Source organism: Anser brachyrhynchus (genome assembly GCF_964034855.1).
Source record: "Anser brachyrhynchus genome assembly, chromosome: 2".
NCBI lineage: Eukaryota > Metazoa > Chordata > Aves > Anseriformes > Anatidae > Anser > Anser brachyrhynchus.
In genome coordinates this window covers 50,292,581-50,319,748 of record NC_137695.1, presented here as the reverse complement: position 1 = coordinate 50,319,748, position 27,168 = coordinate 50,292,581, and the positions used below count along the sequence as shown (strand labels likewise).

General features: G+C 41.9%; 1 protein-coding gene and 1 pseudogene across 2 annotated transcripts; both read right to left on the bottom strand.

Moving 5' to 3' along the window:
* Positions 1 to 192: 192 nt before the first annotated feature.
* On the bottom strand, positions 193 to 3,420 carry LOC308189466 (nuclear pore complex protein Nup153-like; annotated as a pseudogene). The gene is made up of 2 exons (XR_013956127.1): positions 3,267 to 3,420; positions 193 to 1,729 (listed from the first exon to the last, which is right to left on the bottom strand). The product of XR_013956127.1 is annotated as a nuclear pore complex protein Nup153-like (transcript).
* LOC308189777 (nuclear pore complex protein Nup153-like) lies at positions 3,191 to 27,152 on the bottom strand. Its single transcript, XM_080580243.1, has 13 exons — positions 22,607 to 27,152; positions 19,956 to 20,166; positions 17,683 to 17,931; positions 16,340 to 16,479; positions 16,132 to 16,257; positions 13,835 to 13,945; positions 13,659 to 13,697; positions 13,505 to 13,558; positions 11,089 to 11,247; positions 9,974 to 10,026; positions 7,165 to 7,291; positions 5,400 to 5,873; positions 3,191 to 4,149 (listed from the first exon to the last, which is right to left on the bottom strand). Exons 1-13 carry the CDS (start codon positions 22,829 to 22,831, stop codon positions 4,018 to 4,020), a joined length of 2,100 nt encoding a protein of 699 aa, XP_080436369.1. The 5' UTR covers positions 22,832 to 27,152; the 3' UTR covers positions 3,191 to 4,017.
* Between the last annotated feature and the right edge of the window lie 16 nt (positions 27,153 to 27,168).

Below are 27,168 nucleotides of genomic sequence, written 5' to 3'. Positions count from 1 at the left end.
CCTGACAGGTGCCTTTTAAAAAAAAGGTGCCTTTTAAGAGAGAAGCAGAAGATAACGCTTCAAATTCAAAACCGGAAAGACAAGAATGGCTCTTCCCTTCCACAGCACACGCAGAAAACTTTTATCCTAGTATTACTTGCATCGCTCTTCCTCTTGACGAGTGCAACGTAACCGTGCAATTCACTGCACCATGGTCACAGTAAACCCCTCATTTCCAAAATTCCTCCTTGCAATGGCAAGAGCCTCAGACAAAGATGCCGACTGACCGCTCAGAGGTTGGAAGTCCAAGAGAATCAACTCTGTCTGAAATCCATTATCTTACCTCAGGAAATTTCAGTCTTACCGCACAGGATGATTACAAAAGCCCGGTCTAGTCCATCTTAATTTGTTTCTTCCACGATATATTTGCACAGGTGTTTTTCGATGTAATGGCATGTTAAATGACATTTAGAGTCAAAGTTAGAATTAGAATCGTATTTTAAAAACAATACAACCACGCTCAAAATCAATTACGGTCACACACAATGGGAAACAACCCAGTACTGCCCTGAAGAAGTTACCCAGCGGGTCACTCGCTTTCTTGAAGCCTACCACTGACCTTCATAGGCATCTCTCTGCTTTAGCTTAAGACTAGTTAAGACTACACTGTCTTGAAATCTGGCTTCACATCTCCCCTCAATTACATACAAACGGTGAGTAGAGGCATTTTGGCCACATTCTGTAATTTTTTTTACTTATTTTTTGAAAGAGAAAAACGCAGTCATTTTTAACTCTTTCTATGGAGTTCTCATTTTCGCCAGTGAAAAATCACTATGTTGTTTTTAAATTAAGTCACCCACTTCAGCCATCTTCCCTCACCAGCTGCAAAGCCGGGGGTATCTGCATTGATCCAGCTCCGTACTAATACATTTCACAATCAGTTCAATTTATGCGACAGGCTGGAACCTGGGCTGAGACCTCTGAAGTGCCTGTAAACCAATCCTGCAGACAGCCGCTAACCCATCAACCGTACCTGGGAATCGTGTTGCTTAAAATATTCCATATATGCAACGTACTTTTATTCTGTACAAGATTCACAGAGGCTAGGATGGAAACAACAGGAAAAAAAGGACCATACCTGGTTTCTCAGACTGACAGGCTACACATTTGTTATCTTCCGTCTTATTTGGTACAAGGCATATTCCACAGTCCCAAGAGCCTTTCGCCTTCTTAAATTTGTCTCCAAAGCCCAGAGTGGCTGTTGTGTCAGTGCTGCTCGAGGAGGATGTCACTGTCACCGAGCTGTCTGTGACCACTGGTCATGTCAGAGCAGGCATTACTCCCGTTCCAGGTTTTGGTGTCTCACATGCTATACATTTTGTAGCTTCCGGTTTGTTTTGGACAAGACATGTATCACAATCCCACGTTCCAGGTACTGTTTTGAATTTGTCTCCAAAGCCCAGCATCCCTGCTGGGGGCGCTGCTGGCTTTGAGGTGTCGCATTGACTTGAACTTACTGTCTGTTTCATACTCTCAACTGTTGAGGCTTTAGTAGCTTGACAAGTTACACATTTGTCCTTTATGTCTTTGTTTTGCAGAAAAGGGTCACATGTATCAGATTGCCAGTACGATGCTTGTTTAGAAGTCTCTTTACCTGCAGAAAAAGTTGTTATTGCAGGCCTAGTATAAACCACTGTGCTTGTTGTAGGTTGTGCAGACATAGAAGAGCGTGTTTTCAACAATCCAAAGTCTAGGAAGCAAGAAAAAAAAGTCTTCCTGTTAGCGCAGCACCTCACTACATGTAACTAAGTGACTTTACTAGAGGGCAAAAATTTCAACTCAGGTGCCAATGGTTACAACTAGACATTCAGACCGAGCGCAACAGGAAGTCCCCAGAAATCTTATCGAAACGGATGAAATTTCATCTGCTGCACTGGGTCACAACAGAACATTTCGTTAAAGCTTCATTTAACTCTTTGTTTCCAAGGAAGCTTTAAATCAACATTTTCACTGGTCGATACAAGTACAAACAGACAGTAGCTGACTGAAATCTGACAGTCCAACGTGGAATGGAAATAATACAATTTGATTAAGACGCGATGCCCAATCGAATCAAATTTCTAAAGCTCCTCCTTCCGTAGCAGATGACTCAAATCTACTCCAGTAACTGTACAGAAGTTTGTACTCGGAGCAGCAATCCATACGGTATTTTCCCACAGATGCTGAATATTAATTAAATAATAAAAACTCAAGACAATTGAACAACTGTCTAATTTTCTATCATCTTTTTCAAAATGCATCGGACACAGGACAACTCCTTATTTAAAAGGTGGCAATTTTAACAGAAAAGACAAGCTACTAATACAGAAAGACTAAAGGAAATGCATCTTAAACAGCAGCTCAAGTTGCTTGTAAATCTACCTTGAACATAGTTGTTTTGTGGTTTGTTTGTTGGTTTTTTTTTAGTCAAAAATGAAGTCTTTGAACAATGTGGATTTAGATTCTGCTTCTTTTAAACCGATAAAGAAAGTGAATGTCACTTCACTCAGAGGTCTTTCCTTAAACAAAATGCACAGTGTATTTTCTCTCACTTAGCTCTTTCCAGTAGAGAAATGTGCTGCCTTCTTAACAAGTATGTAAGTTAGAAGAAGACTTTTGGGAAAAGATCAAATTCAATAAAGCCCTTTTTCTTAAAAGATATCTTTTCCACAGACACACTTTATGAAACTGTTGAAAACAATTGCAATTGCTTAAAAACAAAATTCAGAAAAGGGTTTTTAATGTAAAACACTCCACTTCTGTTTGCAGTTTAAATTTTAATCCACAGGAGCCATTGTAAGCTAAGGCCCAAAGATTTGCAGCTTTCGCCATGTATTTGGAACTGAAGCTCTTTCCTATTCTTTCTTCACCTGGGCTGAAGGTGGGACAGGAGTGTTGAGTTTTACAAACATTTCCTTTTCAATTCCACAAATTGTATTTACTTAAAATGAAACACCGATTATCTGGCTAATTCTCTTAGTACCTCATTTACAATTACATCCTAACACGTAAAGGAGATGCAACCCATCTGCTTTTCATCTTGCAGTTTTACTTCCAGCAACAAACACCACTTAGAATAGAAGGGGGCAGATGCACCCTAACAAACGCAGCGCTTAATGTAATGCTCTCCTACATTCATATTTATAGCAGATACTCTATTAACCATAAGTCGTGTGTTGTTTTTTTTTTAATAAAAAATGCTAGCGTATTTTTTGCAGCATCTTTTTAAAAGGAGTTCATTATCTCACCAGGATTTTTTAGAACGTCTAAGACGCTTCCTTCCTTTAATACATGGGCAGTGGTGAAGGGACCACCAGCAAAATCTTTGACCTCCTCTTTCTGTGTGTTGATGTTGGTTGAGGTGGTGGTGTCTTTTGAAACAAAAGAAAACAAAAACAGCTTTCACAACGTGACCTAGTTAGAGCAGATTATACTCCCTTTTGTTAGAAACAAGAATTTCCAGCTTTCATGCTTCTCACATAAGAATCTTCACAAATTCTACTTACTTTGCAATGCTTTATGATTACAAGCAAAACAAAAAGCAACAAAACAAAACAAAAATTATAAAAGCAGATCTGTCACTGGAAAAATACTGCAGAAGTCCAACACTGCCTGGAATTGCTAGCATGCGCAGACAGGACACATTGAAGATTTAATGAAGAAAAAAAGAAAAATCAGCACTTCAGATCTGAAGTGCTAAAGTTTCAGTTACCTAGGGTAAGAAAGGGCGTCACTGGAGTACCACTGGGTCCAGAAAGTTCTGCCGATTTTACAACGGGAACACTAAATGTAAACCCAATCTGCTATGAACAAGAGAGGTTTTTCAGATTCTCAAGCCACAGGAACTTCAATCGAATGCACACACAAAACCAAATCTGAAAGCTGCTCTTCACATTTGTAGCACGCATGCTGAATGACAAATTATAAGCCAGAAGCCTACATACTTTTCTCCATCAAGGCAGATTCTGCTTTAGTGTTCTGCAACAGCCTACTAAATGCCTAAGAAAAAAAGTCAAGCTCCTTTATTATTTTACTTACAGAAGACGTAGGTAGCACTTCTGCCTCAGTAGATTTCACAACTGGAGATGAAAACGCGAACTCAGGACTGCTAACAGTACTTGTTGGTTGTATCTGTATTTTCAAAAGAATTAAAGGTTTATATTTAAGAGCAACAACTACCTGAATTCACTACCCAACAGAAGTCCCGCAGTGACGTCGAAAAACCTGATGTTTGAGTTATTTTGCAGATAAAAGTAATAATAAAACACAGGGAAGTTTCCAAGTGGGTATAGGACAATATCTTCAAAACCAAATTCCAGAAACTGAGAGGAAAAGCTGGAGATGCTACTTAGGTCTAAATGCACGGAAAAGCAAGCCAGGAAGCTGAAGAACGGCAAACTCAGCCCAATGATACTCCAAGAACTTCAGCAAACACCTCAACATGTTAAAGCAGCTGTCTACTTCAAACCGTACAAAAAATATTTCAAGTACTCTGGAACAGATTAATGTTTATTTTATTGCAATAATATGCCAATTATTGCACCCTAGGCTCATTCTATGTGAGGCTTATATGACCACGTTACCTCTAATTTAATAACTTAAATAAAGTTGTGGTTTAACTATTGCAGGCAACTAAGCACCACACAGCCACTCGCTCACTCCCTCCAAGTGGAACAGGGAAAAGAACTGGAAATAAAGAAGTAAAGTTGTTAAATTTGAGGTAGCATTAATGACTCATCGCATGTAATGGCTACCTGGAAAGACAAATGCCATAACCCTGTACATACTCCCCACTCCTTCCCCTTCTTTCCCCCAGCATTTATTGCTGAGCACGATGCTAAATGGTGTGGAATATCCCTTCGGTCCTCTGGGCTCCGCTGTCCTGGCTGAGTGCCCTCCCAGCCTCTTGTGCATCCCCGACCTCCTCGCTGGCAGGGCAGCGTGAGACACAGAAAAGGACTTGTCACTGTGTAAGCACTGCTCAGCAACAGCTAAAACACCAGTGCCTTACCAACACTGTTTTGCTCACAAATCTGCAACACAGCATCATCTAGCATCATCTACTACGAAGAAAATTAACTCTACCCCTGCCAAAACCACTATAAATAACTTGGCATAAAGTCCACACCCCCCTTCCCCCGCAGACTTCCACAGCATTTGAAGCAGTTATACAATCACGTTAAATGGGAGTTGGCAGGCTCTAAGACTGAGAGAAGCAGAATCAAAACATTTATGCCTTTTCCCCAAACTGGCATACAACCCCAATTCATTCAGCTGCGTAGAAACTAATATTTGTTAGTTTCACGAGCACCACAGAAAAAGTCAACTCGCAATAAAGCAGTATACTCATTGTAAACATTATTTATAGCATAAAGATTTACCTTGCCCGCCGCCGTCGCTGCTGCATCTGCCATGCCTGCCGCCTCCGTTGAATTTGCCACGCTTGTCGTTGCCACTGTTGACTTTGCCTTGTCCTTTGTCTTCAGTAGATATGGCATGCCCGCCGCCATTATTGGATATGTCAAGCCTGAGGGCACTGTTGAACACGTTATGCCTGACGTCGCCGTTGTATATATCATGTCCTCCACCTCCTCCTCTGATAGATCTGTCAAGTCCTCCACCTCTGATGGATCTGTCATGCCCTCCACCTCTGATGGATCTGTCATGCCCTCCACCTCTGATGGATTTGCCATGCCCGTCGCAGCTGCTGGAGTTGCCGTGCTCATTGCTGCTGTTGAAACAGCGCTCGGTGACGCTGAGACAGCGCTACTACCAACGAAACTAGAATTGAACTGAGGCAGCGATGCAGCACTGATGGGTAGGGGTATTTTCGGTAGCACTGGTTCCTCCACTTCCTAAAGTTGCAAATTTTAATTTTTCTTATACAAGACATACTACTTTCTCACCCCATCGCACCCAATTTATTAACAAAATTAAATAGAACAAAAATCCATACAAATTAAGAGAAAGCAAGTTTCCAGAAGAAATCCCGATCTCCCCACCTCTGTCTACCACGTCATTTTAATTTATGGCAGGCCTGCTTCCACATTATACTCTATTCAACAACTGTACAGCAAGAACACTGAAAGTTAACTCAAAACCTGTGCAGAACAGAGAGGCACAGATCACATTTTTTTTCTTTCTTTTCTATACTTTAGTCATCAAAGCTCTGGAGAAGCATCATCCTTTCTAACTACCCTCGCATGGCTTCAATTAAGAGTACACTCTCAAGACAAGTGAGGAAGTGTTCCTCTTGCAAAATTAGGCAGGATAGCTGCCAAAGTTTCTAACTACTGATATTCAGTGCATCCTGTAGCTTACATCTGTTTCACAGTTTTGATTTGAAAAGTTTATGGAACTTTTGATATTTGGACCATTATTTTATTTGTGTTACAGGAATAAACAACAGTGTTTATGATTTCTTTATATTGCATCATCCGGAAGTCCCATTTAATGATTTGAAACTTAAATTAACTTAAATACTTAATATTAACTTAATATTAATTAAATACTTAATGTTAACGTAAATACTGAAATAAACTTACAGGCAGCTTATATAACATCCAATAAAAGAAAAAATAATCTGAATATTCATGGTCATAGTTTTATGGAATAGATTTTTCCTATTAAAATGAGAAAAAAACTCTCTCACAATGAGTTTGGTGAGTATCAAAAACTGAGTCATCGTTAGCAGACATGCAGAATGCTGTCTTCTACTACTCTTTTTCACACTCTTGGCCTGTATCTTTCTGTATGACTTAAATATGAAACCAAAAATTAAGCTTTTTTTTTCTTTTTATACTTGGCACTCGTTTCAAGTATCATTCCTGTAGAAAAACTATACAAACCTTCACCAAAACATTACTTCTCTTCTTAGGACTCATTCATTCAATTGCTAACGAGAAATGTTATAGTTTGAAGAATCTCCAAGGTAAGAGAATTAAAAATTTCAAAATTACATAAGCAAAGTTCAGGTATTCAAACACAGGAAATCAATTGGAGCCTGCTCTGAAACCCACAAGAAAACAAAAACAATGCAAAAATAAAGCGGTATTGTTATAATTTACTATGATGCAATAAAACTGACACACTTAGCTAGTTACTTCAGTAAGCTCAGTGACAGCAATTAATTTAAGAGTCACTTACCTGTTCTTGTACAGCTCTTGATAAATAGTGTATTCCTCTTTCCCTTGTCATTTTGCCGCCTCCGCTACTCACTCCTGAAGACAGACCATTGGACGCAGCAGTACTGAATTTGTAGCTGGTCACATTGCTAGCACACGACAGTACAGAAGTTGGGGGAAACAAGAGAAAAAAAAATTACCAGCCAAATTGTTTTTTCAAGATATTAGAGCTGTTATTAGTCCTAGAATTGAAACCTGCTGATCAGAAAAAAACTAAAGCTGTCTCACAGGTTGCTAAACGCTGGTAAATACTTGATGTTCTAAATAGGAAAAACTTTATTAACAGCAGCAATGAAAAGGACATACATAAGTGCACCGTTCACATGGGAACAATGACTAAGCCAGAAGACCTGAAATAGAAGAGCTGATTTAGATTGTTATTTTCCAGTGCTTCCTTTAAATAGGACCGGTTCTCTGATTCTGCGATGCACGTGTATCTTTTGCAGGGATATAAAAGAACAGCTCACAAAAATACAGAAAGAGTGCACATATGCACACACACACATGGGAAACACTGCCAACAGCTCTGATAGAATAGGGACGCCTTAGACTTGTGTGGCAAGGTAATATGGCCTAAGCTTCAGAAGCAGCTCTGGCTTTCATGTGGCCATCAGCAGGAACAGCAGAGGTGTTTGGGTATGCCAACATTCCAGAAGTCTTTTCAGACATGAATACAGATCCCTTTTGTAAGGCATACAAAGGCATTTTTCTGGTACTTAAAAAAGCCTAGCTCAAAACCAGAAAGATACCCTAATCCAAGAGCAAATGGGGAAAAAATAACCCAAACCAGAAGTGGAATAGGGAATAACTCTAACAAAAGTACTATGGCAAGAAAATGAAGTATGCCTGGAAAAACTGTGACATCAAAGCTTATCTTGCAGCCAATCAGTCAGTCAGTACAAAAGTGCATTAGATCACACTGGAAGACACCAGGTCAAACTCCCACAATACTGAGGAGGAGAACTGGTCTAAACTTGTCAAATACTTGACAACAGCCTGCTTAGCACTGTAACTGCATAGAGGAAGACAGATCCCTAAGGCATATGCTCAGACTTTTCTCTAATCCAAACTGTCAATCCATTAGAATTCTGAAAAAAGTCTTACATCAAAATAGATCTTCATTCAGACAACTATCGCTTGCCCATAACAGCCCATATTCCTCTTTCTGTTAACACCTGTGAGCTTCAAGGGGGCAAAGACAGTTGTCAGCCTTCAAGCAAGTCTAATCTGCAATTGGACTCAGGATATAAAATATATATATACACACACACACACATAGATATATAGCATTGGTGGGCCAGAGATTTACTGAGTATTCCAACTCAACTGTCCAAAGGGACTCTTGCCAGCAGATCAGTGTGGTGCTCCTGCTCCAGAACATGGCACCCAACAGAGACCAGCATCACAAAAAACACTACCACCACTACCTACTCTACAAACAAAAGGTAGGGCACTGCAATAAACTTTGTGAACGAAATCAAAAGCAGTGTGAGTTTTCTGTATCTCCTTCCTAAATGGAGAAGTAGAAAGGAGTTCTAGCAAAGACAATTTAGAACAGTTTGAAAAAAACATAATTAAAACCCAGCACCTGATTGCACCTGTACCAGAACCTTAAAGCCAGTCGCTTCCACCCCTAAAAAGGTGGTTGTTGTGAAGTCCAACTTTTAGATGCCAAAACAAAGTGTTGAGTTCTTTCTGCAAGCCAAAGAATGCCCATGGTCACCTAAGAATTGCTTGGCAGATGAGCATAGAGTCAACAAAATTCCCTGCTACTGTTCTTTGAAAAGAGCGACCCCCTAAAAACCGAGTGCAAAGTCTCTTAACTCAAGCATTATTACCCAAAACACCATTTGCCCAGAAGGAAAAGCCATCAATATTATCTGGAGGATAACTCATTTGACCTAAACCAAGAAAGCAGTGTAACACAAAGCAGTCTCCTCAAGAAGAAATTCAATTAATTCTGCTGGATTTTTTTTATTTTAGAGATGAGTTAGCATTTGGCCTCAAATGATTCTAAAGAACACATGGTCTTCATGTGAACTCAAAGCAGACAATTAACTTCATCATGAGAGGAGTATTAAAAAAAAGAATAATAAATCATAAATCTTCCTCCATGTTTTTGCTTAAAAAATAAAGAAAAAAACACATCAATAAACATCCTCCTGAACTGTAACTCACTTCCCCTACTTCACCTTCTAAAGAATACTTCAGAAAGAATCATCCCATTAGGACAGAGCTTTCAAACTGCAAGCAATTAAATAGCTAAAACTAATAGCTTTTCCCCTAGGGAACATTAGGAGGGACAAATTATTTTGTTATAAGTAAACTGAGTTATAAACCATGAAATATCTGTCAAAGCAAAATTTGTAACACTACAGATTTAGTTAAACTACAAAATGAGCCATATTTCCTGTAGAAGGAAAAAATTAGGCCTCCAATAGCAAAGATCCTTTCTGTGGATACAGCATTATAACGTGCCTTGTTTCCCATCTTCGTATCCTACTCAGAAGATAAACTTGGGATAAAAAGTGGTGTATCAGTAGTTTTATTCTTGCTCATCTTCCTTCCTTTCATAAAAACAACAATTTTCTCAAAGTTATATTGATCTTCAAGCACAATCCAGACTTTGCAGCTGCCTCAAAATACAAAATTTTCATTGGATTTCCCATTCCTTTTACTGAGAACTGTCACCACCTTTCAGGTGCAGACCGTACTGAAAAAGGAGATTTCTTTCTTCCTTCAAGTAAGTTTTAAATTAATAGATGTCATACCTTTCAGATGGTTCTGCTCGCTGTTCTGCAGGCAAAGTCTTCTCTCTCATCCCCTGCAAGTTAAGTTTAGTTCAAGAGTTAGCTGACTATGTACAGAATACACAAAGTACCAACAACCACTTAATGTGTTTTTTTGTGGTTTTTATTTTATTTATTTATTTTTAATTTTATAGCACTGAATACACCTCACCTACTTAACGTTGTTCCCTAATTCAGCATTGTGGGTACAGTTCAGTTAAATTTTGGGGCTAAAGTAAGCATCACTGCTTCACTCAGCATTGAGGACAAACTGATAGAACACTAAATCAAATTTGTCAAATCCTCTAACAAAGAAAGTAATTATTTTAAACAAAATGACAAAAATTGTGTGTGTAGGGGGGAGAGTTTTCATCAAAACTTGTGTTTACCAGCCCCGTAAAAGGGACATACTTTTCTGTTTTCTATCATTTATCAACAAACAAGAAAAAAAAAAAAACTCTACCCCCCTAAAAACTAAGCAGTTGCTGCTACATTCATTTTAGAACTTTACCAAATGGAGATTGTGCTGGCTAAACAATACAGAGATTGAAAGAGTTAAAAGCAATAAGCAACCAGTATTACTGTCCACTTTGATTTCCAGCCTAAAAAGCCCATACACTTAACACGTGGTCATTTGTACACTCAGACCGATACTGGAAACACAGATGTTTTCGCAGAAAGAGATGCCCATTTAATTTTATGGAAAATTTATCAGACTCCATCTACTCCAAAGCAATCAAAAACGATAACTCAGCACATTGTCAGAACTCTCACTTGAAGCACATAGCTCACCTGGAATAGTTTACACAGAACACGAGCATGTTTCATCAGTGACAGCTTTGTGTACATGAGAATATAAAAGGAAAACATTTCTGTCTTTTAATATTCTTTCACTGAGAACAGGATGACTCAGTGTTCCAAAAACAGAATGAAATCCATAAAAGCTCAATCTATTTCACAATGGTTCCCACTGCCTTAAAGCTCGCCTCAAACATACTATCAGTACTTTTTGCAAAGATAGGATAACAATTGGTTTGAGAAACATTCCAAGACTGGAAAAAAAAAACAGGCACATAAGGACTCAAAAATGTACTCACTTGGAACTTTGTGTCTACTCTCTGGCAAATTTTGCTGGACTGAGTAGTTGAAGTCGGTGATGGTTCAGAATACCGCGTATAACGCATCGGTTGACGGTTTACTGTTGGTGTCACAAGTCTCTTAACAGGTGGAGGCTGGAATGCATTCTGGGATTCCAGCTTTGAAAGGGAAACAGCAATCAATTTATCCTTACGTCCACCCAAGTTAATTCCAATATTTATTGATGAAAACAAATTACAGAACTATAAACCTCCCCCCATCGGTCTTGGCACTCAGTGAATACAATTTGAAAATTCTGAAGACCGTTCAACTTGTAGAGGGAAATCACCAGAAAACCAGTAACGAAATCCATAAAGCTATATATAAGTAGCCAAAGTCTGACTGAATTCCATTTCAAAATTTGGCAGTTAGCTTCATAGACAAAATAATTCATGCTACCATAATTAAAGTAACCCATGTTCCTAGAATATGCTCCTATCTTTTCCTCTGCCCACACTGTGATTTTTTTTTTTTAGTAGCTTAATTCATTAATTTAACATTCGAAGTGTTAAGTAACTAATTATACAGGCTTCTGGGCTTCACATTCCCTACATTTTCCCTCTTCAAAGTTACACAAACAATAGAACACACTCAAAAAAAACAACTTGTCAATCTTACAATAATCTCATTCATTAAAATATGATCCAATGCTTTACATGTGCATTAGATGCACTTCAAGTAGTGGGTTTGACTTCCCTTTTCAAAGCATTTTCACAGACCAGAGTTAATTTTTAACACAGACCACTGCGTGTTCTGCAAAACTGACTTAACTGAACTGTCAGACAGAAAACAAACCCTAAAGGCTACAAGATTTACCGATGGCTCCGCCTGCGGTCTTAAGGATCAGAAAATACAGTCTTAGGAAGCATGCTATTGTTCAAATCAATACCAACAGGAAATTTTTGTTTACGCTGCAGCTTTAATTTCACAGTATCTCCCAGCTCTTAGTAATAGGATTCACACTATCTCTAAAGTATACAAAAATGCATCTTTCTAAAAAATATTACATTCAGTTTGAAACCTTGAATAAGACATGTTTTATGTAAGTTCACAAATCTACTTTGAGTGAACGATGGTTCATTGCTGGTTTTAAAGGTAAAAAAGAAAAATATTAATTCCCCCAGTTAGGCATTTAATACACCAAGAGCTATTCTGCCTGGTACAGTTCCTTGAAATAAGAAAAATACCACATCACTGCTACCCACTGCAGAAGTTTAGCCCGAGTGCACAAGTGTTCCGTCAACCGCATGTTCACTTTAGCAGGAAAACACACGATCGTCTCCTCAGCAAATAATTGCTTCTCATCGCGGGCTACCCTTCTCCCGCCACCATTATGAATTCTAATATTATGAATAGACAATCTATCTCCTTTCACCCACTGACAGCTGCGTGCAACATTCATTTAGTGGTTGACAATTTCAGGCTCTCTGTTGCAAATCTGGCAGATCTTTCTTAATGCCTTATCACAGGTGTATTGCTATAATATAACTGAGAATTCACACCAGATTTGGTTTTAGTTATTTGGATAATATTTATGATATACTTCACTTCTCCATGCCCTTGTAATTTGGCAGATGGTGAAAAGATGGTCCAGGAAATCTGAGATGTTTGTAAACTCTGAAGTGATTGTAAACTTAATTATACATCCATCCAATCAAGGAATTAGCACAGAAACTTCTTGAGACACTGTCCCTTTGCTCATTAGAACAGAAGATGAAAAGTTTGCACATCTTGTTATTTCCTTCAGGCACCTGATCCTCAAGTGGTCATTTAAGGGTTTTGCAATTTAATAAGCCCAAGGATACCCCTAACTAAAGTCATCAAAAAAAGATGACTAGTTTTCATTTTTTAAATAAAATGAAAGGAAATCATGCTTTACCACAGCATTATCACCAGTTCTGTGCTACCTCCAAATGGGAATTTAGGAGCGTAAGATTTATAGCATCGGAAATTAACAGTTTTCCTTGTCTTTACTTTGAATGGTGATAAAAAGCAGAAAAATTAGTTTTCTGTGCCCGAATGAACACGGAAGTCTGTACAAAGTCTATATGACCATTCAATCAGTATTTTTCTATTTGTGATCATTTCTTCAAGAGAAAACTTGCCTCAACAGGAATTTTAATATGCAGCTTCACCCCAAGTTGGAGGACAAGATAAAACGACTTGGTGTGTTCTAGAGCTGTTGCTCTCAACTTACAAAGATAACATAATTCTTAACCTGAGTAATCTTCACAGCCCATCATCTACTGTGGAGACATGCCAATATTAACTTGATTTGATGTCTATGTTGTCACTGAGGTTTGAGAAAATTTTTCTAATAGTGATAAAGCATTGAAAAAGTTATCTACCTCAGCTTAAGACATTATTGGTTCTTACCTTTCTTCGTTTGGACTGGAAGTCAGTAATATCCGGTTTATCTATGTCCGGAGGCTAAGGGAAAAAACAAAGCATAAATATTAGAGGGCAATTTTTTTTTCCTGAGAGAGAGGGTTCCCTGCAACAAAAATGTGGGGGTTCATGGTCAACTTACACAACACAGCGGCAAAAGAGATGTCATTCTTTTAGCATCCTGTTGAAAAAATAGCGCAATAAATTAAACCGGCCACAACGTAAGGAAGAATAGTTTTATCTTTATCCTTTGATGGCACATTTACTAAGTTTTATAAACACATGAAGCAAAAACAGATTAAAAGAAGTGCTATTTACCAACAAAGCGGTTGACAGCTTCTCCACTGCCTCCAAGATGCACCACGCTGAGGTACTCAAGGTAGCGTGGGACCGCACAGTTTCTTGTCTAGCTTTCGCTCTCTTTTGTGCCTGAAAAATTAGCGTTTTAAGTGTTACAATGGTCAATTCTCAGCTAAGGAGGCATGTATTTTATGTCCCAAGGCTACACTGATGATACAATCAATATATTCTGATGACAGAGAAACATGCAGTCACTGGGAGTTCAAGCCATAAAGAAGAGAATACATTCGGAGTTTAATGAAGTTTACCTTGGGCCTCAGTGCATCTTGCACGTGCTTGTTGCACGAGCAATAAAAGAACTCCGTACTTGTAAAAGGTCAAGACGGATGATGCTAGGACTGCTAAGGCCTCCGAAGCAGTAATCAGGGAAACAGAACTCAAGAAAAGGCTTGTGGTACAGAAAGCATTTTCAGTAACAACACAGACCTCAGAGTTTCACGATGGTCTAAGTGTACCATCTTAAAATCAGTGTATACAATCATAACCAGGAACTAGTTTTACTTCTCTCTTGCTTCCTCCCTTCCCCCAAGATTAAAGTTGGCTGCAAATCTTTGTCTTAAAAGATAAAGATCTGATTTAAACTGTAACAGATCTAAACATTACACTGAAAAAGTAAACTGTTTATTTGCACCACCCAACTTCAAATATCAGTCAAAAACTTCCTTTGGTGTGACTTTTTTTCTTCCCAGGTTAAACCCCTCATATAACCACACTGTGCTTATCACACGATGTGAAGACAGGAAGCAGACCACGCAGCATGTAAAAACACAAGTGAGACTCACAGAACCACAGAATGGTTAAGGTTGGAAGTGACCTCTAGAGATCGCCTGGTCTACCCCCCCGCTCAAGCAGGGCCACCCCGAGCAGGTTGCCCAGGACCATGTCAAGTCAGCTCTTGAAGACCTCCAAAGAGGGAGACTCCACAGCCTCTCCGGGCAACCCGTGCCAGGGCTCCATCACCCGCACAGTGCAAAAGCATTTCCTGATGCTCAGACAGAGCCTCACGTTTCAGTTTGTGCCTGTTGCCTCTTGACCTGGCACTGGGCACCGCTGAAAACACAATGGCTCTCTATGCTCTTTGCACCATCCATTCAGGTATTTATATACACCAGTAAGATCCCCCCTGAACCTCCTCTCCTCCATGCTAAACAGGCCCAGCAGTCCCTGCCTCTCCTCAGAGGAGAGGTGCTCCCAGTCCCTTGATCATCTTGGTGGCCCTTCGCTGGACTCTCTAGTACCTTGCTGTCATTCACAGCAAGCAGCAAGAAGCTTGCAAGCTACTCTCTCCTTTAAAAGCCTAGTATTTTGGTTCCTCTTTTTACCATAATGCAGTAATATTGTAAAAAACAAAAATAGCCGACCAAAGAGGGTTCCCAGCTTTGCACCACAAGGTTTCAAGGTTTCCCGTAAGTGAGGTACTTGTACTGCCCTTTTTCCGTTGCACAAATGGACTGTCAGAACAGAGCCAGCAAACCCGCGTTTTCATTTTCTTAAAATTCCTTTTGATTTATCGATAAAAGTCACTTTCATTTAAATACATTCCTACCAAACCTGATTTGACTTTCCTTTTCGATTCAGCTCTAGCTAATCAGAGTTGTCAGCAGTTTTTATTTGCTATTTCCAAGAACTCTTGGGGGCAAATAACTCTCTTCAAGAACTATATGAATCGTTCAAAACAGAAAGCATGTTACTGCTTATCTTGAGACTGCATTTAGTCCTGCATGCCTCTGTGTACCAGAAGAACAAAGGATCAGCAAAGTTGATTTTAGATATTTTCAAAGACTGCAGGTTTATACAACATATCCATAGCATGAATGTAGGCATGCTTGGAAAAGAAGATCCACAGATAAATATTAGCCAGGTTTGACTACTGTAGCTTTTGCTACCATAAACACAAGTTTTCAAAGTTATGCTGTCATTGGTTTTTTTGCATCAAGTTATTTTAACGTAATGTAGTCAGAGGCAGACAATGGCACTTAAATGGAATTTTTTGAAAGACCTAACAACAGAGGAAACCCCAACTACCAACAACTAGCCCAAACTGCCATTCTTGTTCTTTCTGACAAGTATTACCTGTGGTAAAAACTGTTATAAAAGAATTTAAACAGAAATCAATCTCAGACGTCTATTTTTGTAGACCAAGAGGGCAGAAGAGCAACTGTTACCACATATTCAGCTCCCTGCTCAAAGCTCCTTTGGCAGTGCTGCTTTTTTTATTTCCATCACTATTTCCCACTACACTACTTTTCTCATACCTGATAAGGTTCCGTCTTTGGCTGCCTTGATCTTACAGCTGCACCACCGGCATAGGCCGTCTTGCCGGGGTAAAATGGAGAAAACCCAAGCTGGTTTTGCTTAAAAACAGACGTGCTTCCACGTACCTACGGAAACACAGTATGAAAAGTGGATAGAAAAACAGGTACACATTCAAACTGATTAAAAGAAATACTGTGCAGTACTTACAGGACACAGTCCTCCAAAAACAAATAAACTGAATGCAGGTTTCTTAGAGCTAGCTGCAGAATGCTGCGAGAGGGAATGAGTTCTTTCAGCTTCTGTGGGCCAGAGCAGTGACGATGAAGTATTTTTTAAAACTGCAACATCTGCCAAAATGACGTATGCTAGATGTAAATGCCTCTCGTACGTACAGAACTTTAACAATAAAGATCACACTAATTCAAGTTCTTCAATACAGAAAAATAAGCATGACTTCAGCTTCTTTAAATAGATCAACTTCACGTACAGACTGAAAACCAAGTATCACCTACAAACTTGAAAACTGTTCACAGAGCTGCAAGTAGTTTTCAGCAAACTTACCAAGTTAATACTGTGCTTCCAATGCAGATTTTTGTTTCCTTCAGGCTAAGATAAAAGAGGACCGCATAAACATCAGTGCATTTGTACGGACAAAGCTTTTTTCTGTGTTGGTAAAAGGCTGGAGGCCAGCACAGATCATAATCGCACAGGTTTTAAACCTGGAAGATTCCCCAAAGGCTGCTCTAAGAGTTAACGATCTTCTGCCCATGTATGTTTTACGAAGACACACCAGAAAGTTCTAGTGCACTCAGGTTATATTGCTAAAGCCCAGCAACTCTACTCTCAGCTGTACAAAAGATCTCTGGAAAACCTGCTGAGCACACGTCAGTCCCTGTCTATATGGGGGACTAGAAAAAGCTGCAAACCTGCTGTTCGCCCTTTCAGCGAGAAGACCTAGGTACCAACCTACATCGACACGATGCTTATTTTTTATTTTAAAATGGTGTGCTTTCCTCAATGAATTTGGCAAAAGACATGAAAGTATTGACAGCTGAAGCCTTCTACCAAGAAAGGTCAAAAAACAGCCTATAGCTTATGTCAGAGTAGTTTCTTTATCTTCTCTTGCTGAAACACAGGAAAACATCTCGTGTTCCTATTTGTCACCTGCACTTATTCACATTTAACCAGCTGTCTGTTAGATATTCTGAGTCACTCTTCCTTCTAGACAATCAGCCTACTTGTCAAGCTACGGCAAGTCAGCCTGATTTCCTACCGTCCCAGTTCAAAATTTACATATAACCTAGCTGAATGTGTATATTTCAGCACTGACTCTTTCTAACATCAGGGTATCATAAATGTATTCCAAAGCACGCTTCTATTAAAAAGGCGATAGGATTATATACTTCTAAAACACTAAAAATTCAATTTAATTCTCGCATCCAAAGTTGACATTCACCTATTTTATTTACTAAGGTGATGTGGAATATTAAAGAACGCAAGGTACTTCACATTAAAAAACAAGTCAATTAAACAGAGAACACAAAAATCACCTTCAGCAGATGCTCTAGAGGAGGAATCACTGGTTGTTGGGATGTTATCATCGTCTTTTTCAGAGGTAGAATCTTCTATTTCTTTTATGAAGGACAGCCTAGGACTGCCAATGCCAAATATAGAAGATGTCGAGGGCTGACAAGGTGGGACAGGAGAATCCAGCATGGTGTAATTCAGACGGCTCCGATGAAGAGAGGGCCTTGTTAACACAACTGGGAAGTTCAGTGCTGATCTACTTGTGGATGGTTCTAGACAAGAACAGGGAGATAATTAGCTTTGCTATAGACAAGCTCACAGAAGCCAAAACCTGTTTCCTATCGACAGCCATGCTATTGCCAAGTTCTAAGGCAAAAAGAGAGAAGCCAAATTTAACTTCTTCCTCACCCAGATAGGGTTGCATCTAACTGTCTGGCTACAACAACAACACTGCTTGCGATACACAGTATTAATGTTGCGTCCAGAAGTAGTTAACTATGAGGTTTTACAACACCACATTCTGATCCCGTGCTCAAATGCTCTAACGCTGACTTGGCCGTTCACTAAATCAAACATATATACTCCTTCTCCCATGTACAGCTTGCAATAAGCTTTACAAAATTTGAGATTACACGGTAAATTACAGATAACACTGCAGCTTCCATAATATTGGAAGAAAGGTTATATTAATCTGAATACACGACATGAAAATGAACGTTTGCAGTACTTTTTTCCCAAGTTCTTCCATATCAGTTCACGTTAGAGGCAAAACATCATCTCCTACCCATTAACTATTGGGATTTTGACCCAAGGGACAAGGATGTTGACCCAAGTAACCAGATGAGCATTTTTCCCTCTTGAAGCAAAGGGTCTGCAAACAATGCCAGTGGCCTGGAATAGGTGGCCTTGAAGTCTATCTTGCTAAATGAATGGAACTATTCATGGGTATTTTGCCTGATGAAAGCCTACTGTCTCTCCCAGGAATCTGGGCAATTCAAATGACTTTGAGCCACTATCCTCTTGATACTTGAACTGAAGCTTAAACTAGTTAGTTCAATCTTCATAACCACTGCAGTACCACTAATTAGCTCTCCAAACCATGAGCAGATTTTTAGGACAGCACCGTTTGAGATACAGAAAGTTCTTCAGGCGGAAGGCCACCCAATATAGGCTCCAGCACAATGATACCTCAGAACTGAAGAAACACATTGGTTTCAAAATGTAGTAATAATTAAAAAAAAATATCTTATTCTTAAGCATAGTAAGTAACACCCACGGACAGCAACATAAGCTGCAAAAGGTTCCAGGGTGTCCACCTGCTCCTGATCTCCTGGAGTCAGCAAGCTTGCAGTGCAGCTGTTCTTACTGAAAGCTCCTTTCACGCAGTTACATAGGAAAGCCAACATGTGTTCCTCAGTCAGGAAGACCTTCTCTATTCTTTTCTCCAAACTCATTCCCAAGCTACAGCTACACAGAAAGCCATCAATCTCCTTGTTTACAATTAGATGAGATTGGAGGCAAAGATATTTCCTCATTGTTTTTTGATTCTGCCAACAACAGAAGCAACTGACTTTCCACATTATCTATGGTTACCTACGCACGCTCAGACAAAACTTCTTTACTTATTTAAAGCTGACTTCCCCAAAACAGCTAATTTAAGAGAAACTCAAATAAGAATAGATGCAAAAATACCTTTTCAAAGACACCCCTTTCCCCCCGCGTAGACCTTAAAGTTATTGAATATTTTAAGGATAATAATCTCATAAACCACGTCCGTGCACAAGTTCCCCAGTTCACCATCAAGTTAACAAGGAACTTTACTAAATTGATCAAAGCCCAAAACAAAAAAAAACAAAACAAAACAAACAAAGTCGGGACACGAGACGGAATTTTCCTCTGCCATTCTAGCATCTAGTATTTTGTTTCGAAGACTGCAAAACAAATTAATTTTTTTAATTGCCTTAGGCAATTAGACAGATTTTCATTCCATATCTTTTAAAAGATGGAAAATGCAACCCAGCACACTTGCAAATGACTTATTTTCAGCATTTAGCACCTGGCTAATAGAGTACCTAAAGTTAACTGATGCCTTCCAAGAGCATAAGATGTATGCTTCGTAACTGTGTATACAGTTTAAAGCTAAGACGGTTTCACAAACAGTTGTTTTGACTTTTTTGTTTGTTTTTTTTCATTCTGTCAAAACCCTCATTCCAATTTCCTTTTGAAATTCAGATTCAAAACTAGAAATCTGTGAATAAATACAGATGGCCAGAATTCCAAATGATTTTTCACATACCTTGTCTACTTATTCTTGCTGGTTCAGGCGTGAATCTCTCATCGATTATGGTATCTTCATCTGCATAATCGTGGTGATAGTTTACCGGAGTCTCCTCCTGGTTTGCAGATTCATTTCTGTCTACACACTCCTCCTCACGCTTATTGAAATACTTCTGCAGCCAGGCCGGTACAATATTTCTCACAGTTTCTGTCATTCTGCTAATTATTCCCTGCTTGAAAGAAAAAACACTTGTTTAATTACAGAAACACAGTCAACAGCATATGCTGGGATACCACCTTCCACGGACCTTGAAGACAGATATTATACAGCAAATATTCAGAAGACGACGACGAGGTTGATCCCTGGCATAGGATCGCTACACTTCTGGTAAACCTAAAATTCACCTAAGATTGATTTACAACTACCTATCACTTTCTGCACTTCCAAGTGACCTTGGCAAGGTTCAAAGTTTTGAAACCTCTGCCAAAATTCACCAGCAGGTCGTCAATCTGCAAGGCTATCAGGAAACTCTACGCCTGAACAGCTCCTGACCTACAGACTTGTTCCAGGACTCTTCCTCTTCGCACCCTCACGTGAAAACCAACTAAACCAGAAGTTCAGCAACTATCTACTGCGACAGTCAGGACCATACTACCCATTAAAATCAGTGAATCTAAATATTTTCAATTTTAGTAATGCTGAATTGCAGTGACTATACGCACAAAAAACAGTTCTGCTCTCAACAGTCAGGCTAACCCAGAAGATGTCCTGGAAGAAACACAGCTATAGCTATAGCACCAGCACCTCCTCTTGCAAGAGCCTTCTAAAGCTGTTGCTGTATTTTGTAGAAGACTGACTCTGCGGCATACATCGGGTACGATCGGAGAATTCCCACCTGACCGAAATCCCCAGGAACTACGCTTAAATAAAAGATAAATTAATATAAATGAATATAATTAATAATGAAAATTAATAATAAAAATTAATATCCAGAAAGCTGACAATCATGAGCTAGGCATCCTGCTAATCATCCCTCCTGCAGGCAGGGGGAAAAAAAAAAAGTAAATTAGATCCAGGACTAGTTCCCAGGAACTTTGAAGCTGCTAACTATACTGTCTACAGTGCCCAGGCACCTTCAGAGCTTAATGGTAAGAGACAGAGGGTTTGGTGGGCTGTAATTATGATCACAAGCACACAAAACACATCTATTTAAGTATTTCTAAGAATCGACTTATCGACTAAAGTTGTAGGGGGAAGGATGAGAAAAACAGCGGGGTAGGGATCAGAACCAGAGGTATAACCTCACAAAATCGCATCGGTCGCTTTCGTGCCTCCCCAACTGCATCACTGAGAGACAATTAACATTAAGCCACAGAACCTTCTGCAGAGTGGACATGATATTGAAAATAAACTGAAATTAATTGACAAATGCTCTAAGCAAGCTATCTGCTCAAAGCTCGTCCTTTTACGTTATGAACATTTGCACGATTCGTCTGGTTACAAAGCTAACTGCTATAATAAATGCACACATGTAACATCGATCAGTTTGTCTATTTATCAAATCATTAAAATTCTTCCCCGATAAGTTACTGTTAATTTGATCTGCGCTGGATGTGCAGCAGCCATTCTCTGTGCAGAATCCCCCAGATATCCCCACGCACGTGTTTGCTCTGGCACACTCTTTAAATAAACCTACTGGAAAACACGCAGAGATAACAGACAATGGAAAAGTTAGAAAACCATCTCCACTGATTATTTTTAATCCACGTGTAAGGTTTATCAGTTAGCTACACAGTGTCGGCACACGCAAGCTATGGCACTTTCAACATTAATGCACTGTTCAAGCCAGAGGTTTCAACGGTTGCTCTGTAAGCGTGGGGAATGTTTGCATTGCCCTTCCAGGCCAGCTTTAGATGGACAAGATTGATTGTCAATATATGGTATAAGGGACTTGGCATTTCTGCAAGTGATAAAAACCTAATTGAGCAGCTATCCACGCGTAGCGCTCCCTTGGTTTTGCATATGATAATCAATCCCCTCAGCTACGTTGCTCATTTAATAGCGGAGAGGTTTTGGCTGAACAAACATGTGCAGAGGGCATCTCCAGAGCATCTCTCTGGGCGTCCTGACATTTCTTAGCAAAGAGCTGCTGGGAGGGATCTCGGCGCGTCCCCCCTCCAGCACGGGGATTTTCACAGCCCGAATTGACGGACCGCTTTCACCGTCAACCTGCTGTACCCTACAGCACAAACGAGAAGCAAAGCCTGGCAGGTAACGTTCAGAGAATTGATGATGGGCTGAGGAGGGGTGCAGGGAGCGGGGAAAGCCCTGGGGGTGGCACTGGGGGTCCTGAGGGCAGCGGGCTGGGGGTGAAGGGGAGGGGGAGGAGGGGGGTAATGGGCTGGGTAGAGGGGTAAGGGGGTAAGTAAGGGGCTGAGGGGGTAACTGAGGGGGTTAGGAAGGGGCTGAGGGGGTAACTAAGGGGGTAACTAAACGGCTGAGGGGGTAACTAAGGGGGTAACTAAGCCGTTGAGGGGGTAACTAAGGGGGTAAGGAGGTGGGTAGGGGGTAACTAAGGGGATAAAGGGGCGGGTAAGGTAAGGGGGTAAGTAAGGGGGTAACTGGTGGGCTGAGGGGGAAGGGCCCGCTGTGGGGGGGCCGCTCCTCACCCGCTTGCTCCTGGCACAGGGGGGCTTCGCGGCGCCCAAACGGTGGCGCCGCCTCTTCACCTTGCCGCCGGCCGCTCCTCCTCCTCCTCCTCCTCCTCCTCCTGCTCCTCCTCCTCCTGATCGGGCTCCTGGGCTGCCGCCCGGCGCCCCGCCGCCACCGGCCCTGCCACCGCCGGCCATGCCGCTGCCGGTCGCGCCGCTACCGGTCGCGCCGCCCGAGGCCATACCGCCCCCCCCCCGCGTTCGGTGCCGTCACGGGGCCCCCCCGCCCCCCGCCGCCACGCGCCGCGGGGCCTGCCCTGCCCCTCGTGGGAATAAAAATGTTGTTTTTGCAGAGTTACGTTGTTTAAAGGTAAGGAATGGGGTATTGAGGTGTGCTTGCAGCGATAAGAACGCTTAGCAGGCGACCTTGTAAAATGCAGACAACCAGACTCCGTAGAACAATTCGGGGAAAATCACGGTGTTGAGTCAAGTCAGGTAAGTGAAGAAACATCACCGCTTCAACCAGTAAAAAAGTCAAAAGAAATTCGAAATTTAACAGGCCGGCAACTGAAGGCCATGCATTGTCTGGGAAGCATCAGACAGATTGTGAGCCTGGATCACCCCCTCAGTGGGGAAACAGGGGAGGGTCCCGTCATCAAAAAGTATATAAACTGGGTTTTGGAACCAGCAGGGGCGCTCCTGCTCGTGGGACGCCCGCCACTGCGATCGCGAATAAATTCCTGCTTCGCTGAGCTCCTCGCCTGAGCCCAAGTTCTTGGCTACGGAGTGTTTCTCACAATTTGGGGCTCGTCCGGGAGCCAGTCGCCTACTGGGGAGCCCCACCGCCGCAGCAGCAGGAAGGCATGCCCCGCTGATTTCAGCGGTCCTGTGCATCGACGGCGGCGGTTCTGCGGAGAGCTGACAGAGGGCCCGAGACTGATGAAAGAGGCAGGATCCGTGAAGGAGTGGGGAAGGGAAGAAGGCAGGCACTCCGGGTTTGAGAATTGATCCGGTAACTCTGTGCACAGACCAAGGTAAGAAATAGGAAGTATTGCCTTGGGGGTCGGGTGAGACTCTGTGTGCCGTGTGATTGAGACGTACTTTTGTACGGAGCGAGTGTGGAGTCCTGATCCGCGGTTCCGCAGCTCCGCGAGGGGCGCGGCCGGAGACGGCCGAAGCGTGAGCTAAGGGAGAGAAAGGAAGAGTCTCGGGAAATGCGGTGTATGGTAAGCCCTTGCACGGGGAAGTGCTTGGCAATACACCAGGGAAATTTGGTGTGCGGTAGTCCTCGCACGGACGGGACGCCCGCCACTGCGATCGCGAATAAATTCCTGCTTCGCTGAGCTCCTCGCCTGAGCCCAAGTTCTTGGCTACGGAGTGTTTCTCACACCCTCCCCCTCCCTCCCTCGCGCGCCCCCTCCCCTCACGGGAACGCGCGCCCCCCCCTCCCGCTGCCGCTCCCGTTCCTCGCCCCGCCCCGGTCCCGTCCCGGTCCCGCCGCCCTCCCGCTCCCGCCCTCAGGACCCGGCCGCCATAATGAACCCCGGCCCGGCCACCGTAAGCACGGGGCTAGGAGTCACCTCCAGAGCCTCCCCGCGCCGTGGCGCCGACCGCCGGTGTGCCGCAGCACCGCGCCGGGCGTGGGACGGCGCCCCGAGCCCACAGTGCTCGTCAGAAAAGCCCCGCACCGACAACCGATACCCCCGCACCGACAACCAACAGCCCCCACGCCGACAACCAACGCACAAGCAGAGTTTTAGGCCGGATTCGTGGCCCCGTTGGTCCGGGAAGCGGTCGTCACGCTAAATTCTACCTTACGGCAGGGGAACGATGGGCATCGTGACAGATCGCCGCCCCAGAAAATAAACACAGAAATAAATAATAAAAACGATAACGGGACGTGAATCGTGCCCTTAATAACAGACATTGGGCAGTGAAATCACCGACTTCTGCAACAATCCGTGCTCAGGGAACTGACTAAAACCCCTCCTGCATTGGCCATGTAATAGCTAGGCAAACATCACATAATACTTCCCTCCCTCACGTACACCAAAGCTATTAAGGCAACCATAGTAGTGTGATAACGTGATTTTTCTCCTCCAGATCAGCGTCAAAGGCAGCTACGCTAGGTTTGCTCATAAGTTCAAACGCTGCTTTATTTATTTATTTAAATGCCATTTTTCCTATTTAGAAGGATTTCCATAGGGTGACAGGCCTTTAATGACACTCACGACTCAGAAACATTTGCCGATGCAGTCAAACGGTGTCTATTAACGCGAGGCACTGAAGTTAATTGGTATTAAAAATGAGCCAAAACGAAAGGCAAGTATCTGCGTGTCCAGCAGAATGACAGCGATCATCACCATTTGATCAACCTTCCCTGTGAGTTCTATCTGCAAGTTACTTTGAGGTAGCGCTAGAAAGAAGCGGTTGGTCCAGAGCATCCCTGCAAAAAGAAACATCCACGGCTTAAGTACCGTTTACTCTTTTGGTATCCTTTTAAGTACTTTTTACCCGTTTCGGACTCCTGCCTTTTCCCGGCTCACTGATGACAGCATTAGTAGCCCCTCAAGCTACTGTCCTACAGCCTTTCCCATCAGTGAAGAGATAGGAAAAACCCCACTACTTCTTGGAAGAGAAAACCAGCAGGTTTTTGAATAAAAGCACTCTCTGTTGCAGCTAGGTACAACGAAAAGAGTTTATGAAATCATTACGGGACATTCTTGTAGAAAACTTCCTCAAGCTTGGAAGAAAAAAAAACATTTCAGCTAAGTAAAACAGAAAATAACTGGAAGAAGTGAAGTATGGCGGTGTTGGAAAAGTTGCTTCAAAGACTTGTTTAATTAAAAAGAAGGAAGAAAGCAAGTCCCTACTGCAATCCCATCTTTGTCAAACTGATGGCGGGCACCAGTACGATGTGTTCAGCTAACACAGGCTGGAAGTTGTAACTGCAGCTGTGAAGTTTACCCAGTAAAAAGACTCCGCAAAGCATTCTAGCAGTTCCGATGCAATCACTGCTTCCTGAATTTGTGACTCACGGTTAACACGGCAGTACAGGAAGAAGTCTGGCATTCACTGTGCTCTTACGGTAAAGAATCTGCCCTGCGCACACCATCCCAAGCCAGGTATGCGCTCCTAACAGGAAAGGACGATAGGCTGATAAGTCTCAGCAGAGGGAAAAAGACATCAGAGAACTACTTTATAACAGCAGCACGCGGGCTGCAACCGACGTTCTCTTCCTCTCATCATTTTCATTTCTGTGGACTCCAAGAGAATACACTCCCAACATTTTTCAGCTCTGGAGAACAAACAGCCCAACCAATCTCATTCACTGAACTACAAAACTGGTATTTTCACTATCTAGTCCGGAAAAGGAGGCGCACGTCTCTAACGTACAGTGTAGAGACCTTGTTAATAGGCAAAGTCTGCATAAAATAGGTGGCCACAGCCTGATTTTCTGACGTTCAGGGCCTTGGGTCACACACCACCACAGTATCAGACTTAATGAAGTCACCAATCTATGTGGGCCCCTCATTACACAGGTCACCTGTTATGGACCAACCTCTCAAAGGCCAAAAAACCGCACTGATACTGCCGGGCCAACACATATCTGTAGCATCCCATTTCTGGGTGACAACACAATGAATGTTTCCACAAAGTACTCGATGCAACCTAACTACTGTGTTTGGTGATGCAAAGCAAGCCGTGTCAAAGCAGCGTGGCACCCAGGCACATTCCTGGAAGATGTTTTGCTGCTCACGTTGAAGAAAATAGATAAAAAAATCCTGTGCAGTTTGCACTTCTGAGCTCAAGTACCACAGCTATGCACTACAATTGAAGTGGCATCAAACCTTGTAAGGTTTTGAAGCTTCAGCACTGCCATCCAAATTCAAGGAGGCTGCATCTATTATCTTGAATTTGCCCCAGCTCAGTCCCCTGAAACAATTCCATAGACACGTACAAGCAACCCTTTTCCCACCCAGATTCTTTGCTTCATCTATTCCACCTCTACCTTGTGTCATATTCTTATTAATCTGCCCCTCAAAAGACTCCCTGGCTCACACAAAGAAGCAACCCAACAAATCCCTGTTCCCAGCCACGTTGCTTTCATGCTTTGGGAAGAGTTAACTGCAACAGCTCTAACTGTGATGCCACCTCACCCCCTCCACCTATGTGAGGTTCTTTGCCTTCTGTCTCCTCCTACGTGTACACCTGCACTAGAACCAGGAAGAATGTGCTTCCTACAATACCCCAAGAGCCTCTTCTGTTTCAGGATGTCATCATTTCAATTCAGGACTGAAAGTATTCCTAGCAAAAACCCAACAGCTAATAGCTAACAGAAGCAGTTGCTGGTGATCAGCTACAAGTAACCTGGAAGTACTGAGGAGTCACAAAAGAGAATTTGCATTACATTTAAGAACAGCATGCAGCTTAGGACCACTGCTTTCACTAACTACACTAAGCCATAAAAAAGAATTGGATTCTTACCTGCCATCACAGCAATTATGGTTTATGTTGCCCCCAACATATGTATATAATGTTGCCCCCAACATTATGTTGCCCCCCTGTTGCTGCAGGAA

Excerpts from the sequence above, each read along its gene's own strand:
- LOC308189777 (XM_080580243.1), bottom strand. The coding sequence starts at position 22,831 with ATGGCCTCGGGCGGCGCGACCGGTAGCGGCGCGACCGGCAGCGGCATG. Across the intron at positions 13,698-13,834 it reads AGCTGTCAACCGCTTTGTTG|GATGCTAAAAGAATGACATC; the intron begins GTAAATAGCACT and ends TTTTTTCAACAG. Across the intron at positions 13,559-13,658 it reads CTCTTTTGCCGCTGTGTTGT|CCTCCGGACATAGATAAACC; the intron begins GTAAGTTGACCA and ends TTTTTCCCTTAG.